This window comes from Nomascus leucogenys, unplaced genomic scaffold, assembly GCF_006542625.1.
Source record: "Nomascus leucogenys isolate Asia unplaced genomic scaffold, Asia_NLE_v1 Super-Scaffold_258, whole genome shotgun sequence".
In the NCBI taxonomy this organism is placed as follows: Eukaryota; Metazoa; Chordata; class Mammalia; order Primates; family Hylobatidae; genus Nomascus; species Nomascus leucogenys.
The window spans coordinates 5,562,458-5,579,762 of record NW_022095769.1 but is presented as its reverse complement, the minus strand read 5'-3'; the positions used below and the strand labels follow the sequence as shown (position 1 = coordinate 5,579,762).

Genomic DNA, 17,305 nt, shown 5'->3' with positions numbered 1-17,305 from the left:
TGTGGTATTTTATTGTGAAACTCATCATCTGTCTCTCTCTCCTTCTCTCCCTCACTCTCTTGCTCCTTCCCCATTTCAGGAACTGTGTGCTGTTAGAAGCCTTCCACCTTTATTAGGGATCATTAGAGCTTTACAACACCAGCAGATTGGGTGGGGCCAGTCACAATAAACAGATTTATAATGGGTATAAACGAGACACCTATAACTGCTAGAGGTTAACACTTTGAGGGCCTCTGAATAGCAGCCGGCATGCCCATGCCTTCTGGCCCTGTCACTGCAGAGTGCCTCTTCCTGCTTGGCACCCATTGGACTGGGTTGGCAATGAAGCCTAAGTGAGTTCTTGTTCAGCAAGAGTGGAAAACCCTTAAACAGCATCTCCTATTTGTGTAACATCAGTTTGCATGATGGGCACAAAAGTGCTTAATTTATCTCAAGGTGTTTTAGGGATGGAGACAGAAATGAGCGGCCTTTCTTCCTCATTGTCTACAACCCTACAGCCAGGGGAACTAGAGGGTTTGCATCCCTACCTATAAACTTTAATCTCACGGTGAAGAAGAAGGTCCCTGAAGTCTCTGAACACCTTGCTCTCTGTGTATGTATTCTGAGTGGCAGAATTGTGGGCTGTACCAACATCTGAGCCTGAGGTGGATTTCTTCACCGTTGTGTCTCTAGCCCATAGCCCCGTGCCTGGCACACGGTAGACACTCCATATATTTGTGAAATAAAGATATCTATCATAGAATGCTTCCTGTCAAAGCATATGCAGAAACCCCCTGTTTTACAAATTTGGTATTCAGTTTAAGAATTAAACTGAGCCTAGGATTAGTTTTGTTTTATATAGCATATATGTGCTATGTAATTATATATGTGTGTATATATAAAGGCATATTTTCTCTTCTCTAGAAACAATGTAACCCAGCTTCAACCCTATTAACACTGCTTAAGTATACAGTTCACAAATTAATGTCGACATTTAATGTTACCAGAAAGTTTTCAAAGAACGTATTATGAGTTTCTCCCTAATGTTCTACTAGTAAACTAGTCTACTCATTTAATTTAGTTCTACTAGTTAGTTTAATGTTCTACTACTTTCATTCGTTTTAAAATCTCTTACCAGGATCCCTAGGGCAAGAAAAGAGCAAGAACATCTCCTCTTGTGTTTCCATTGAGCAAAGCGAGGTCTAGAAAGGGGACTGGACTACTGCAAATCAATTATCTGGACAGACAGAAACAAAACTGCCCTGCTCTGGGCAGCCATCAGGTCTCTGGTGGTGCTCCCTGCGCACTTGGCTGGTGCTCCTATCTCAGTGCCCAACACCTGGTGTTGCTTGGGACGAGCCTCCTTGGGCCTGCTGGTGGTCGGCAGCTATCTGTCATGATGATGGTGATGATGGTGGTGATAATGATACTGATGGAGATGCCCTCTGTGGCAATGATGAAGAGGCTGGGATCTGGCCAGGCAAATCCCTAACACAAGGCAGCTCTGACACTTGCCAGACCTCAAAGGATCTTCTCCCTGGGTATCATCTCCCAGTATGGTCTTTGTTATGAATAGGCTGTGGTGGAAAACCTCTCTTTTCTAAGGCAATTTTATTAGCCGTTCACTCACAATACAGATGTCTGTTTATAGGACCTTACTTTTGTGTGGACACCCAGTGGCTCAGCCTGCTGATGGCTTTATAGCTTTTCTCCCTTTGCCCAGACCCACTGGGAGCATCACCATTCTCCTTGTCCGCCAGGCCTAGAGGCCTTTGTTGCAGCCCTATTATCTCTGCCGGCAAAGGCAGCTGCTCAGAAAATACCAGACCCCGGGAGCCAGACTGCAGAAGGGCTCTCTCTGTCCCCACAGCCTTTAGGCCTAATGATGTCCACCATTAACCCTTCTTAGTTTTACCCTAGTTTCTTTGGAGAAAGGGGCATTTAAGTTATTCATGTTGCCACAGTAAATTCCCATTAATTGACTCTTCTCCCTATCCCCAAATCAACCCAGTGGCCCCCAAACTCGGTTTTTCAAATGTGAAACTGCCCAAGTCTATCAATACTGTTTCTTCAATTTTGATTATATTTTAATCTCTCTCTCCTTTTCTCTTACTCCTCTTTCTTCCTCCTTAAAAAGAATGCCTGCCTCTCCTTGCCCACAGAAAAACAGGGAGAGGGAGGCCAAAGCGGAAGGACTACTTTAGCCCAGGAGTTTGAGACCACCCTGGGCAACATAGACCCCCCCCATCTCTACAAAATAATAACAATAATAATAATAATATTAATAAATTAGACAGGCATGGTGGCATGTGCCTGTAGTCTCAACTATTTGGGGGGGCTGAGGTGGGAGGATTCCTTGAGCCCAGGAGTTCAAGGCTGCAGTGAGCTGTGATTGCGCCACCACAGTCCAGCCTGGGCGACAGAGCTAGGGCTTGCCTCAAAAAAGAAAAGAAAAACTGGGAGATTTAGAGGATAAATGGATATACTCCAGTCACTTCACCACCACTCAACTCAACAGTCTAAAGGTGAAAGTGATGTGGAGTCATCAGTCAGAGTTTAAGCATAGGTTATTCATTCATCATTTACTCCTTCAACAGATGTTTACTGAATGCTTAGCATGACTCTGCCGAGAAGAAAATGGAGAATACAGACAAGGTCCTGCCCTCATGGGGCTTACATTCCAGTGAGGGATGCAGCCAAGGAACAAGTAAACAAACCTGCAAAATCATTTCAAGCTATTAGTGGGTCATGATGGGGAAGCTCTACATATCTGGAGCCCATTTGGGGCTTATGAGGAAGAGGGAGAAGGGTCAGCTTTGGAATACCACTGACTTGCTGGGAGACCCCCTAGCAAGGAGCAGTGCAAACAACCTTGTCCTCTCCGAACCTCAGTTTTCCACTCTGTCAAATGGGTGCTTGTGACCCACTGAGAAGCAGATGGGTGTAACATACTCTCAGATGTGAGGACTGCCCAAGTTCTCAAGTGCCAGTCTGGTTCCTTTTACCTACAGCAGCAATCTTCAGGCTGAAGTATTCGTTGCAAACCACCTGATGTGTGCCTGCAGAAACTGCCACTCTACTAAGGATGAGGTGTGGTGGCACAGGTAGACCTTGTGGGGGAGGACACACAGAGTTTCTGTTGCTCTTCTACCTCCCCATGTGTGCAGTTTTTTCAAGTGCACCCTGCACGTTAGCTTCTGTTCTCAGCCCAGGTGCTTTTGATGAAAGATTTTTTTTCTTTTCTTGGTTACGTTTGCTTTGATTTTTTTTTTTAAATAAGAAAACCAGTTTGTGGGCTTCCCTTAAGTATCACTCAACTTTTACTCCTTGAGTCAAGAATGTTTACTGTCCCCGCAGGCCTGTCTGTATTTCTCCTCTTATGAATTGAGCTCCTAACTAAGCCATGTTAGGTAGAAAGGGATCTGGAATTGAAACCAGCCCAGCATTTAGATTGCTTTCATCTTGCATCAGCTTTTTCTTCCACATTTGCAGATTTTTAATCTTCTAAACTCTTTGCAAACATGAATCTTTATCCTCGCAGAGAAGGAAATATTAATAAGAACTAGCAAAAGTCCTGTGCTACAAACAAGGAAACTGAGGCAGCAATGCTAACTCATTCGAAAGCTTTCATTTCTGGAGTTCTCAATTTCAAGCCAGGGAATTGTTCACATTCTTTTCTTCCAAATGGGCCTCTCAGAAGTTCACCAGATGGAATCATTTGTCTCTCTGCCTCTGTCCCTAAGAAAAGTAACGTGTTTAGGGAGAAGGTAGAGTTATCAGGACACAGTACTGGGTCCATCAAGCCTGGCCCAGTCTCTCCCTGTCATCTCCCCAATATAATGATTTGGCTTCATAGAAAAGATGGCTCTGTCTACTCATAATTTATGAACAATGAGCATAGTTATTACCTTTCGGAAGAGCTTTCTCCTTCGCATGCTCTCTCCTCCTGAGTTTAAATTCCCAGTTTCTAGACCCAACAGGGCTGGGCTGCACTCTGCATGAGGTTAGAAACACAGGGGAAGAATGTGTGTGACAGAGCCCCAGCCAGTTGAGTAATGTTTATTCTGTTGGTGGCTGGGACGCTCACTTACGCTGGCAGAGGTCCACCAGCCGGAGGAACATTCCTGCATTATCAGGGATGGGAGGTTGGCTCTGAAATGTCAAGGGTGAAAGGCATCCCACCAGATTCTGGGTGCAGCTCACAGACTTCAGTGAAAGGAACCCCCAGGCTTCAGCGCCAAAAGCCACATCACCGGCAAGCTGAGCCCCACATTGCCCAGGAATCCCCACTTTCCTCATTTCTTCTTACTAAAAGAGCAATTCTGGTCCTGTTTTCCTGGTTGACATTGCTCTTCTGTTTACCCAGCAGAACCAGTGCATCTCTGACATTATTTTATTCATTCATTATTCTGGCTTGTGAAGAAGGAATATCTGTATGCCCCTTTCACAGACAAAAATGCCAAGGCCCAAAAGTTAACTGACCCAGAATCATCAGAGAGTTAAGGCAGAGAGAGAGAGAGAGAGAGAGAGAGATTGTTAAAATGTTTAGAGGCTGGTGACTAGTTGATCTCTGGAATCGTGGAATTGGGGTTTCAGCTGTTTTTTTGAAGCTCTTAGAGCTGAATTAAATCGCCAGGGGCTCTATGAGCTGTAGCTCTAAGGCCCTGAAGCACAGGTTTCTGCAAAGTCTCTGGTGAATGGCACCCTGAGCAGCTCCTCTCTGGGGTCCTCCCGTAAGGCAGTCATGTTTGTCTTTGAACACACAGGCACAGTAGGGTCTATATAACCTCACATATGCAGCCTAAAAATCACCAGAGTTTGCTAAGCCATGTGATAAGAACCACAGGGCTTGTGGGAAAAACAGGATTAAAAACACAACACTTGAGGCCGGGCACGGTGGCTCATGCCTGCAATCCCAGCACTTTGGGAGGCTGAGGCGGGCGGATCACTTGAGGTCAGGAGTTTGAGACCAGCCTGGCCAACACGGTGAAACTCTGTCTCTACCAAAAATACAAAAATTTAGCTGAGCGTGGTGGTGGGTGCCTGTAGTTCTAGCTACTCAGGAGGCTGAGGCAGGAGAATCACTTGAGCCCAGGAGGCGAAGGTTGCCATGAGCCGAGATTACGCCACTGTACTCCAGACTAGGTGACAGAATGAGACTCTGTCTCTGAAATAAACTTTTTAAAAAGCACAACACTTGAAAACTTCCTCAGCGACACATTTTTTTTTGTTTTGAGATGGAGTCTTGCTCTGGTCACCCAGGCTGGAGTGCAGTGGCACGATCTCAGCTCACTGCAACCTCTGCCTCCCAGGTTCAAGCAATTCTCCTGCCTTAGCTTCCTGAGTAGCGAGGATTACACCACTATGCCTGGCTAATGCGTGTACCACCATACCCAGCTAATTTTTGTATTTTTAGTAGACAGGGTTTCACCATGTTGGCCAGGCTGGTCTCAAACTCCTGACCTCAAGTGATACACCCGCCTCGGCTTCCCAAAGTGCTGGGATTACAGGCATGAGCTACTGTGCCCGGCCAACACATTTTTAAAAGATAAGAATCCAATAAAAAGATTACCAGAGTTTTATACCCGTTAAATAGTTAAGAAATATATAAATGCTGTACAACAGCAAATATGGCAAGTTTGCCTAGGGAAGTGGGCATCAGAAGGGCTGCGGGTTGTGAGTTACTGTGAAGCAGTGGAGAAAGGGTTATCTGAAATGGGAAGGAAAAGATGTGACTCCATATTGCATGGATGTGTCTTACCAGTGCACACAGTGGACTGAGGCGGCTGGTGGATGTTTGAGGTGCGCATATGTACACACAGGAGCATTGTTAGTATTCTCCTATGTGGTTCCATTCAGCTGGATGCAGGTTTCTGAATTCACTAAGTGTTTTCCAAATGTGAAATTGACATTACACTAAATTATCCCCAATATGTCAATAGAATTGGAACAAATTTACACTTTCACTGCAATAAATACAGAACTGACTGTATTTTCTCCTTCTGCTAGACGTGATGCTCCTTGTCTGGGGCATGGGTGCTCAAAGCTGCTGGGGTTTCATTCCTTCAGTCAATAAATATTCACAGTACTAGGCAGTCTGCTAGGCTGTGAGGATACAACAAGTAAAAACTCATCTCTTTCTTTAAGAGGCAGAGAAAAGTAAACATATCCTCAGCGTGCATGCAGTGTGACTGACTCTTGCTGTAAGTCTCTGTCTAGTGCATGTAAAATACAAAGGATGGAGCAGCCATCTCCCAGGATGAATCAAGAAGAGCTTCACAGCGGGGCGACATGTGACACGAGATGCTTTCCAGGCAGAGGGAACAGCAAAGGTGCAGAGGCAGGAGACAGTCAGGCCGTTTGAGAAATGCATTAAGGTTGTGGCGAGAGATCATGCAAATAAAACAGACGAATCACAAAGGCCCAGTTCTGCCAGTCTCAGGTGTTGGGGCTTTTCTGGAAAGCAGTGAGGAGCCATCAGACGTTTCCAGGCAGGGCAGAGGCATGGTGTGACTTTGTTTTAGAAGGAAATCCCAGGCTGCGGCAGTGTGAAAGGCACCCTGGAGACGGTGCTGGTAGAGGAAGGCAGAGCAAGGATGCTGGCTTCTTGGAAACATGTACCTCTGCCATGCCTTTGGCACTTCTGAGCAGTCATATGGGATAGAAACCGAATGATCTGCGTCTGCCCCATATGCTGTTGGGAATCCAGGAATAACCCAACACCCATGATGCTGATGCCTAGGAACAGAGGAAAGTAGATGATCTACTCACCAGGGCCTCAGGGATGTCTCAACTCCACCTTGGATGGCTTTTGCTGCTGGACACACTTGCTGTGGTTCATAGAGCCAACAATGGGGACGGGGCCAATTAGTGGCTTGAGCTAGGAAGTAAGTGGAAGGTGAATGGCTACCATCTGCCACTGTCATTTCTCCTATGGGTACTCTGTGGCTATTAACCTGGCATCTTTGGTTAATCAATATTAAACCAGAGCTCTTGTCATATGTTCACTTTAAGAACTTGCATTGGTGAAGGAAGAAGGGAAGATGCCATTCCATTTCTTAATGCTCCCTAGCACAGTGCCTGGCACATGGTAGGTGCTCAATAGAGTGGCATGACCTCAGCCTTCCTAAAAATGTCTTTTAAACAAAGACAGTCCCAAAATAGGAGGAATTGACGTGTTTTCAGCAACTGTTATGTGCCCAGCATGGTCTGGATATTTGGACATCCATTAACTCATTCCGTTCTCTTCCCAATGACCTGACGGGTGGATATTGTTAACAGTAAGGAACTGAAGCTCAGGGAGGTTAAGTAACTTCCCAAGGTCACATAGGTCTTACGGGGTAGAGCCAAGATTTAAACCCAGGTCACCTGGCTCCAGAGCCTGCACACTTTGCACTTATTTTTGTTCTCACTTCAAGTGCTCTTCTGAGTTTTTGAAATATAGGAGGACTGGCCTCTCCTTCCTCTAACAAGAGCACCTATTTTTGGTGTACGCCTTGTGATGCGCCCCCACCCCGCCCCCTCATAAGATGGCTGGCTGATTACAGCCACCCTCTCAGGGGCCAGTGATTGCCACATTCTTGGTGAGAGGAGCATTGTGGGAACAGCTGCAGGTGGATCTGGGGCTGATGAGCAGCCTTGTGTCTGGCTCCCATCACTCTGCTGTGACAATGGCCCCCTCCCCACAGTGGGCAGTCCTCTGGCTTATAGATGAGGAAGCTGGTGCTCACCCAAGAAATTGATAGCAGAGCTGAGATTAAAACAGGGATCCCCCAGTTTCCAGCCAGGCCTCTATCACTTAACCAGAGGCTTTTAAAGGAACGTTCAAAGGTCTAGGCTCATCTGTCTTTTGACAGAGCAGCTTCACCATTATATTTCTTATATAATAAAGTTTTGTTGGGGAGAAAAACAAAGTGTAAAAACCACAGCAGCCTTGGAATAAGCTGCCTGGATTCTAACAAATGGCTCTTGAGTCTCTCCTGACATGCTCCCTTGTAAAGAAGCCTTTTGTTTCCTGCGGAAATCCTTGGTTAATTATTTTTAAATAAATAATTGCGTAGCCTTTGGTAGGGGAGAAGCCTCCCTGTGACCCATATTTGATCATCAGAGGGCTGGCCCTTTTCCGTCAGCCAAATTAAATAGGCTAAATCCAGAGACTGTTTGACTTGAGACTGAATCGATGATGGGGACAGGCTGGGAGGTGAAAACACACCTGACTCCCAGCGTTATCACCACTCTCTCAGGAGCAGAGCCTCTCGGGGAGGTAAATAGCTGGTTAGGGAGTCAGAGAAAGCAGGAGAAAAACAGGGTGAAGTCCAGTTCCTCCAAAAGAACAGAGCAAGAGGGCAGCGGCCAGACCTCTCTCCCAAGTTGCTTCCAGGGCAAAGCATCAGTGGTTCTGCCAGGGTAGGATTCTTTGGAAACTGTTCTCTATGGAAGGATAATTCCATTCAGTGTTTAGAATCTGTCCTAAGCCATCTAGAATTCTAGGATCTTAGGGCAAATATCTTGGGGTCCATTCCTATACCAGCTTCCTCCCCACAGCATCCCCACCCATAGTTGCCATTTATATGGCATTTTGCAAGAAACTGTATAGATGTTACCTCTAATCCCAAAAGAGCCCTGTTGAGGATGCATTATCTCCATTTTTCTAGAGGAAACAAAGGCACAGAGAGGGAAAGTAATTTTCCCATGATCCCAGATCTATTAAGAGCAGCATCAGAATTTGAACCCGAGTTGGTTTAGCTGCAGAGTCCATAGTCTTCCCACTGCCCCTCCTTGATAGAAAATTCTTCCTTTTATTTATTTGAAGTCTGCCTCCCTGTTTTCCATTGGACCTAGCTCTGCCTTCAGAGCTCATAAGGTTCAAATCTCTTTCTTCTTTCATGTAACAACACTTTGAACTGTTGGAAGCATCCTGCTGGGAACTGGGTGGCAAATGTGAGTGAAGAAAGAAGGCCTCATTTAATCCAACGGGATGGCATCGATGGCAAACAGGAGACGTGGGGGCTGCAAATAGGTGCACAGGAGGACAGGGGACTGGGCACGGGCTGTTGACTTGGGGAGCTGGACGCTGTTCCTCCTTTTAACTTCATGATTTCTGTTCTTCCCAAAAAATGTAGTGCCTTAAACCAATACACCAATTCCAGCACCATCCCACTGTCACCACCTCCCCCACTAGCAGCTCCTTGATTCAAAGAATGGGGAAAATGGCCAATAGAAAAGCTCATAGAGCAAGCATCAAGCCACTACATATTCAGACAAGTTGCTCTTGAAGGTTAGAACCCAGCTTTAGCATTTGTTTTGTTTTTTTCCCCAGCCCTCTTAAGCTCTAGGTCATATCAGCTTTGGGTAATGTCTTTAGGAAGATCCAGGGAAAACTGGCTTGGGGCTCATCTAGTCTCATCTTGGTAAGCTTCATCTTAGTGAATTAGAGGCAGATTATGACACTGATTATGGCAGTGTGCCTGGCCCCTGGGGGAACTTTGTAGCCTCCTCTGGAAGGTGGGGCTCTAGCTAGGGCAGGGGGTGGGTAGATGAAAGAGCAACAACAGAATCAGTATACAGGGATGGTTCATCTTGGGAAACTGGGCAAAGGAAGACGTGCAGCCAAAGAGTTGGTCCACTTATCCAGATGATTCCATGCCTAGAGCATTTGGTCTCTGCAGGACAGGGTCCTCCACACCTTTTTGTCAAATCCAAAGCAAAAAACAAGAACACTGTCTTTCTAAGCACTGAGCTTAGGGGTGAGATGCCCCATGTACCCTCAACCTTGTCCTTGACTGTTTCATGGGCACATCAAGCAGGTCTTCCATCTGCAAACTGGACCCAGGCGTTCTTTTGGCTTCCTTCAGTTGCCTGATCTCTGTCCAGTACTTTTCTTTCCTGAGAGCAGACCTCCATTTTGGTTCCCGAGCAAGAGGGAGGGTCAGAGCAGTGAGGCTGTAAACATGTTTGGTTCTACCCTTCCCCTGCAGAGCAAACTCCAGTGGTTTACTAAGCATCCACATCTGCCTGTGTGTGCTGCCTGCCCCACCTCCCGGCAGATGCACCTTTCCCTGTGCCCTGGAAGGCAGCCAAATGGGACCCCAGCAAAGGAATGTGAGTTCTACAGCCTAGCTCCCAGACACAGCCTCATCCCTGTCCTGCTCTGCCTGTGTCCATGCCCCTGACCTCTTGGGCCTGGCCACAAAGGTGGTACACAGAGACTGATGCCTAAGCTACGGTTCTTTCAAGGGTCACTGGACAAGGGCTTCTTCTTTGTCACATGGGTCTACTTATACTTTGCAGGACCACGAGAGATGCCAGGGAAACATTTCTAGAAGGCATTTTAAAGAATAAAAGAAATACTGCAGCCAGTAACAGAAGGCTAGTCTCAACCCCCAAATCCTCAAAGAGCTGTGCGGAAGCAATAACAAACAGAATCCATCCAGTCATTCATTTATTCATCAGAAGTTTACCGAGTGGCTATTCAGCGCCAAGGCACTGGGGATACATCAGTGAACAAAACAAAAGAGATAAAAATGTCCTGCCCTCATGGAGCTTACATTCTAGAATTAAATAGAGAACATGCCATATTTACCCTGGAGAAAAGCAGCCGATATTTCTTGTGGGTGGACGGGAGGAGAAGGCTACTTTATTTTCTTATTACCCACCCTTGAAAACAAGAGGTGCCGAGTCATTGTTCCAGGGCCCTGGTGGCACTAATGTTCCCTATTGGGTTTGTGTTGTTTTGCAGGAGTGCGCTACAGCCAGCAGGGAAACAATGAGGTCACTTCCTCCTCAACAATCAGTCACCATGGCAACAGCGCCATGGTGACCAGCCAGTCGGTTTTACAGCAAGTCTCCCCAGCCAGCCTGGACCCAGGCCACAATCTCCTCTCACCTGATGGTAAAATGGTGAGTACACCTGGGCCATTGTCGCTCTGGAGCTGATAAGATAAGAGGCAAAACAAACACAACTTCTCACAAGGCCTGCCTCAAACAATGAACCATTGTAGCCCCATAGGGGAAAATGAGGGCTGTCCAGAGTTGGAAAGGAGAGGTAGTGCTGGCGACCCAGCCTTCGGCGGGTAGAAGAGGTGTTCGGTTTGAACCCAGCCAATAAATCTGACAGAGTTCTGCTCTCATTTTATTGATTGAATGCCTCATAAAGGAGCAAGCCCGGTGGGACACTGTTTGTTTTGGGGCTTGCCAATGACATTTGTGTTGATAAAATGTTCATTCATCCCTCCCCCCAAGGCCTCCAAAGCCAATTTTTTAACTTAGAGAGCACCTCACTTTGACACAAGCCCCCTCTTCCTCTTTACCATCCCCTTGGTACTCACAAGAAGAGTCATTAGCAAGTCAGGATGTAGTGGATAGGAGGTGATGGGGAGAAGCTTCTTGAACTGGAACGGTGAAAGACATGGGATGCCACGACAGCGAAGATCACAGCACAAATGGTAGATGGGGTGGGGCGATGCTTAGGGAGGGAGAAACACCAACTTTGAAGTTACAATTGCCCAGGTTCAAAACCCAGCTCCGGCTCTTAATAGCTGTGTAGCCTGAGCAGGTTACTCGACTACTTATGATCTCTTCCTCATCTATCAAATGGGGGCGGTAACAAGAGACTTGGTGGGGGCATGAGCGTGATAACATTTGAGAAATACTCTGCAGTGTTTTTTGCCATAGGAAATAGTCAATAAATTGCAGTATTGTTGTTGTTGTCATGTTAATGTCAATATCATTCTCATTAAATGAAGTTTTCTATATCCGTAACCACAGCCCCATACCCAGATGGAAGTTTAGCACACTTGGTGAAGAATGGACAATTTGAATTTGAATTTTCTACATCAAACTAAATTCTAGGCCAGGTGCAGTGGCTCATACCTGTAATTCCAGCACTTGGGGAGACTGAGGCAGGTGGATCACTTGAGGCCAGAAAGTTTGAGACCAGCCTGGACAACATGATGAAACACCATCTCTATAAAAAAAAAATACAAAAATTAGCCAGGAATGGTGGCATGCACCTGTAATCCCAGCTACTCGGGAGGCTGAGGCGGGAGGCTCACTTGAGCCTGGGAGGCGGAGGTTGCAGTGAGCCGAGTTCACACCACTGCACTCCAGCCTGGGCAACAGAGTGAGACTCGGGTGTCTCAAAAAATAATAATTAATAATAATAATAAAACAAATAACTAGGATTAGGCTCTGATCCTGTAGCAACACAAGTGCAGGAGAGAGTGGCTTATGGGAGATCAGGAGCATTACGACACTGGCGAGGGGAGAGAATGGAAAGCTCTATTCTTTGGGTCATGCTCTGTTTTTCAGGGGAGGGAGGAGCCGCAGCTTCCTGACTTTCATGCTGAAGGTGTAGCTGCACACATTCCCATAGTGGGGGCCAGGGTGGGTGAGGGCAACAGGGTGCAGAGGCCATTTTAGATCTTGACGTGCGTGCTGTGTAGGCAACACAGAAACGGTGAGTCACAGGTGATCGAGTCCCTGGCTCCCTGGAGGAAAAACAAAGTGTGGTTTCTGAGGGGATCACTGACCCGGCCAATTCTGGTTTCAGAGGACCTGAGCCGCTCGCCCTGGTCGTGGTCTCTGAAAACAAAAATGAAAGGGCATTCCTGGGGGAGGCATTTCGCAGCCACCTTCTCCTACTCCCACCTATCCCTTAAGAAAGATTCTTCTCCATATGAAGAACCACTTGTGTCAGTTACCTGTGAGAGGCACAGACAAGTCTTTCTGACTTCTCAAGAGTGTCCCAAACAAGTTAGGGTTAAGGATTACCCAGGCTTCCATGGAGAAGGGGGCCTTATGGAAGAGGTCTTGACTTCTCAGTGTGGAAAAACCTTCCAGGTCTCAGCTCTTATTGCTTGAAGGTCCTTGGGGTTTCCTATTGAGCTCTGCCACTCCTCCTTCTAAGAGGCAAGCTGCCTCACCCAGGCCAGGGCCGCTCTGAATGCAGCCTGCGGACACGCTTTTTGCTTCCTGTTCTGCTCGGCAGTGCTTTAACTGGGCAGTGTGTTATTGGATTGATGATTGACCAAGACTGCACACCTCAACGTTAGCAAACACCTGGAAGCTTGTTTGCAGGGTATGGCTTTCCTCTTGTCTCCAACACCCTAGTGCATGTGCTGTTTCACTATCGTAAGAGACCCAAATTCGAGAGTCTGTTTTCTTGTTAATATAATAAGATGTCCATCACGGATCTTGGTCCCCCAAGGCAAGAGTGGAGTATGGTTAAAAAGGAATGCAGGGAAGGGAACCAGTATGTGCAAGTCTTGGCTCTGTCATTCACCAGCAGTAGTGTGGACAAATTGCTTAACCTCAGTTTCTTCATCTGTAAAATGGGGGATAATGATGCCTACGTCATAGGGTTGGTGTGAAGATTGCTTGTAGCGCCGTTGTTCTTTGGGTCAGCCCTGTTCTAGGAATGACAATCTCTGCATGCTGACTTTCAGTAGGACGTGCCTTGAAATCTTTCCCCAAGGACTGGTTTTGGAAATAAAGCCAATCCATTTGAACTCTCTGTTGTACTGTCTGCCCCTACCCACCCCCATACCCAAATGTCACGCATTGACAAAAAACTGGCTAGGTTCAGGGTTGTAGTCTGTGCGTGTCGAACCTTTAAAAAAAAAAAAAAAAAAAGAAGGAAAGAACAAAGAAAAGCACATACTGAATACTTTCACAGTATCAAGCAGTATGTCCTAATGGTGAAAAGCTCAGGCCGTGGTGGTAGAGAGCCTGCTTTCAACCCCAATTCTACCACTTGGGCACACTTCTTAACTTCTCTAAATTTCAGTATCCTTATCTATGAAATAGGGATAATAATACCAACCTTATAGATTATAGATATTTAAAGAACCTAGCATAGTGAAGAGACCGTTAATGACACCATTAATATAATTCAGGCTCTCCAAATTATCATGTAAGGATCACCACTGATATCCTTAGCAGTGCCCTAGCTTCCATCAGTCCAGGAGCCAAATAGAAAGTAATGGTTGTAGCCGGGCGCAGTGGCTCACACGTATAATTCCACTATTTTGGGAGGTGAGGAAAGGTAATTGCTTGAGCCCAGGAGTTTGAGACCAGCTTGGGTAACACAGCAAGACCCTGTCTCTACAAAAAATAAAAAAATTAGCCGGGCATGGTGGTGCATGCCTGTTGTCCCAGCTACTCCAGAGGTTGAGGTGACAAGATCGCTTAATTCCAGGAGTTCGAAGCTGCGGTGAGCTGCGATCATGCCACTGCACTCCAGCCTTGGCGATAGAGTAAGAACCTGTCTCAAAAAAAAAAAAAAAGTCAAAAAATAATGGTTGCATTTTAGAATGGGAAGTAACTTGATCAAGGTTGCCCAAACTTAGTAAGTGGATAAGATTTAAGCTCCAGCAAAACTGGATTTTAACTCTGGCTTTTTCACTTATGAGTCAAGTGACATAGAAATATTCTCAACTCTTTTGAAGATCAGTTTCTTAATCTGTAATATAGGGACTGATAGTAATAATGCCTGCCCTACTTGTGTCATTATCTATTAAGGACAATCAGTGAAAGCACTTTACAAATCCTAAAGTCACACACATTTAAATTATTTTTATCATTGGCCTCCACACTTCTCTTATACCATCAACCAAATGCTGAAATGTCAGAGAAATTACTGTCACTTGGTTGACTTTCTGTAAAGGAACTACATTACCCAAGAGATTCAGTCTGAGGGCAGGCTACGGATTTTTTTTTTTTTTTTTTTTTTTTTTTTTTTTTTTTTAATGACTGGCATTTTGAAAAACAAGTCCAGCAAACAGGCTGGTTCTCTCTTGTTTGATGTGGTCAGAATTCCTTCTTGGTCATGTGACCCCCTAACTCATTTCTTGATGCTTATTTTAAAAACACAAACAAACCTGTTTGGTTTTTGCTTTCTTTCTTTTTCAAATTAACCTTGGATGCTGTGGAGTTGACCAGAAGGGCAGGGTGGGAGACAGTATCTTACCTGGGTGCTGGTGGGAGACCTATAGTCTGAAAAGCTCTGGGAAGTGAAAGATGGAAGAAGGAAAGTTGAGTTACTCAGACATCTGGTGTATCCTAACCCCAAAGCACCTCTCAGTGTTCCTGATGCTCTCAAGCACGCCTGGGTTCAGAATAAGAGGGGCCAGTCCTTTCTTAATAATAACTTTAAAAATTATTTTGAGGCTGGGCACAGTGGCTCTCACCTGTAATCCCAGCACTTTGGGAGGCCTAGGTGGGCACATAACCTGAGGTCAGGAGTTCAAGACCAGCCTGGCCAACATAGTGAAATCCTGTCTCTACTAAAAATACAAAAATTAGCCAGGCGTGGTGGTGGGTGCCTGTAGTTCCATCCACTCGGGAGGCTGAGGCAGGAGAACTGCTTGAACCCACGAGGCAGAGGTTGCAGTGAGCAGAGATCACGCCACTGCACTCTAGCCTGGGCAACAGAGCTGGACTCCACCTCAAAAAAAGAAAAAAATTATTTTGAAACTATAAGTAGTAAACTAATTTATCATGGAAAAAGTGTAGGTGTGTATAAAACTGATCGCGCCCTTATAATTACAATTAGAGTTAATGGGAAAACATTGGAAACATTTCTGATAACATCAGAACCAAAATAAGCACATCTATTACAGCTGTTATTATTTAATACTATAAGTTCTAAGCAATACAATAGGACATGTAGACATATCAGTACTAGCAAGGAAAAGACCCTGTTACCATCAGATGCTTGTATTACAATTACATACTTGGAAAAAAATCAATGAGGAAAAGACACTAGTAGGATTCAGTGAAGTGGTCATGTACAAAGTAAATACACAAAAATCAGTAGCTTTCTCATACTAATCAGTCATTAAAATATAATGGTGATTACAATACAGGATCCTTGACCAAAAAAGAAAAAAGAAAAAATTTTCTAATGTGTACTGGAGATGTGGAAAAAGTAGAGAAACCTTATAATGGCTAATCTCCCCCAACCCTTAGTAATTTCTGAAGCTGGCTAGTAACTCAGACAGTCAACAATAGATGTACCATGGGGGCAGGGATCATTGTCTGTTTTACTTACTGCTGTATCCCCAGCATCTAGAATAGTGTCTGTCCCACAGTAGACACTTAATCATTGTGTTTTTTTCTTTTTTTGTAGAGATGGGATTTCACCATGTTGCCCAGGCTGGTCTTGAACTCCTGAGCTCAGGCAGTCCTCCTGTCTTGGCCTCCCAAAGTGCTGGGATTATAGGGGTGAAGCACCACGCCCAGCCAATAATTGTTATTGAGGGAATGAAGGAATGAATTTGAGAACTAGCCATGCCAAGGAATCACTAGTCACATCATGTTGGAAACTGCTCTTTGTGGTCCAAGTCCACCCATGTTTCTCTTGTTTTTTTCTCTCCATCAGATCTCAGTCTCGGGAGGAGGTTTGCCCCCAGTCAGCACCTTGACGAATATCCACAGCCTCTCCCACCATAATCCCCAGCAATCTCAAAACCTCATCATGACACCCCTCTCTGGAGTCATGGCAATTGCACAAAGTAAGTTCTGTTCTTGGTCGGAAAACTTGGGGGCAGGGAGAAGAAGAATGGGAAGCAAATTAATGTGGCGAAAAATAACTGTAGGTCTCCTTCAAACTCACCCACGACTAGTAGATTTGGTTTAACTTCTTTAGTTTCTCATCTGTCTCCTTAAATCCAATATTTGGATTGTTTAGCCTAAAACAAGAGAAAATTATGGAATGGATTTGGATCCCGGTCACAGTTTAGCAGCTGTGCATCCTGGGTCAAATCATTGAACCTTTAGGAGATTCAATGTCCTCATCTATAAAATAGGTTGTTGAAGTGATCAAATGACAGTGAATAGGAACATGCTTGTAAATCTCTAAAGCATGAATGTGTATAACATCGTAGCTTGCACTTTGTCTTGAGTTCATTCCTATCACTAAGTAGGTGGTAGATTTTTCAGGAGCTTCTTTCTGTTTGGTGATGATGAAGTAAGAATGACAGGTTTGCTTCTAAATGGGGAATTTTGTGTGGTATACGAAATCTCCTTGGCCAGCAGTGAGAATACACCGAGGGAGGACCCAGAGGGAAACTACCATTGTATCTGAGAGCTTTGAAAACTTTAAGGAGAAAGAGGTTGCTTTGGCACATCACATGCCTGAAGACACGGAGATGGATCAGGTCCCTCCAGCTCCAGGAGGCTCATATTCAACAGCAAGCCTGTGCCCTCCCATACATGGGCCATCTTGAGGCATGAGAAGGCTGAAGGGAACTGTGGTTGTGGATGTCTCTTTGAGAGTTTTAATGTTGATGAGTATTCAGCATATTTTCAGCTTCACCATGACAGC

General features: G+C 45.4%; 1 protein-coding gene across 3 annotated transcripts in view; it reads left to right on the top strand.

Moving 5' to 3' along the window:
• The window catches only part of HNF1B (HNF1 homeobox B), a 58,153-nt gene that overhangs the window by 23,973 nt on the left and 16,875 nt on the right, over nucleotides 1-17,305 (top strand). For all 3 annotated transcript variants that reach the window (XM_012503608.2, XM_003278398.4, XM_012503609.2), the window contains exons 5-6: nucleotides 10,718-10,878; nucleotides 16,361-16,493. In XM_012503608.2, the coding sequence (XP_012359062.2) occupies nucleotides 10,718-10,878; nucleotides 16,361-16,493 (294 nt within the window). The remainder of the gene's footprint in view (nucleotides 1-10,717; nucleotides 10,879-16,360; nucleotides 16,494-17,305) is intronic.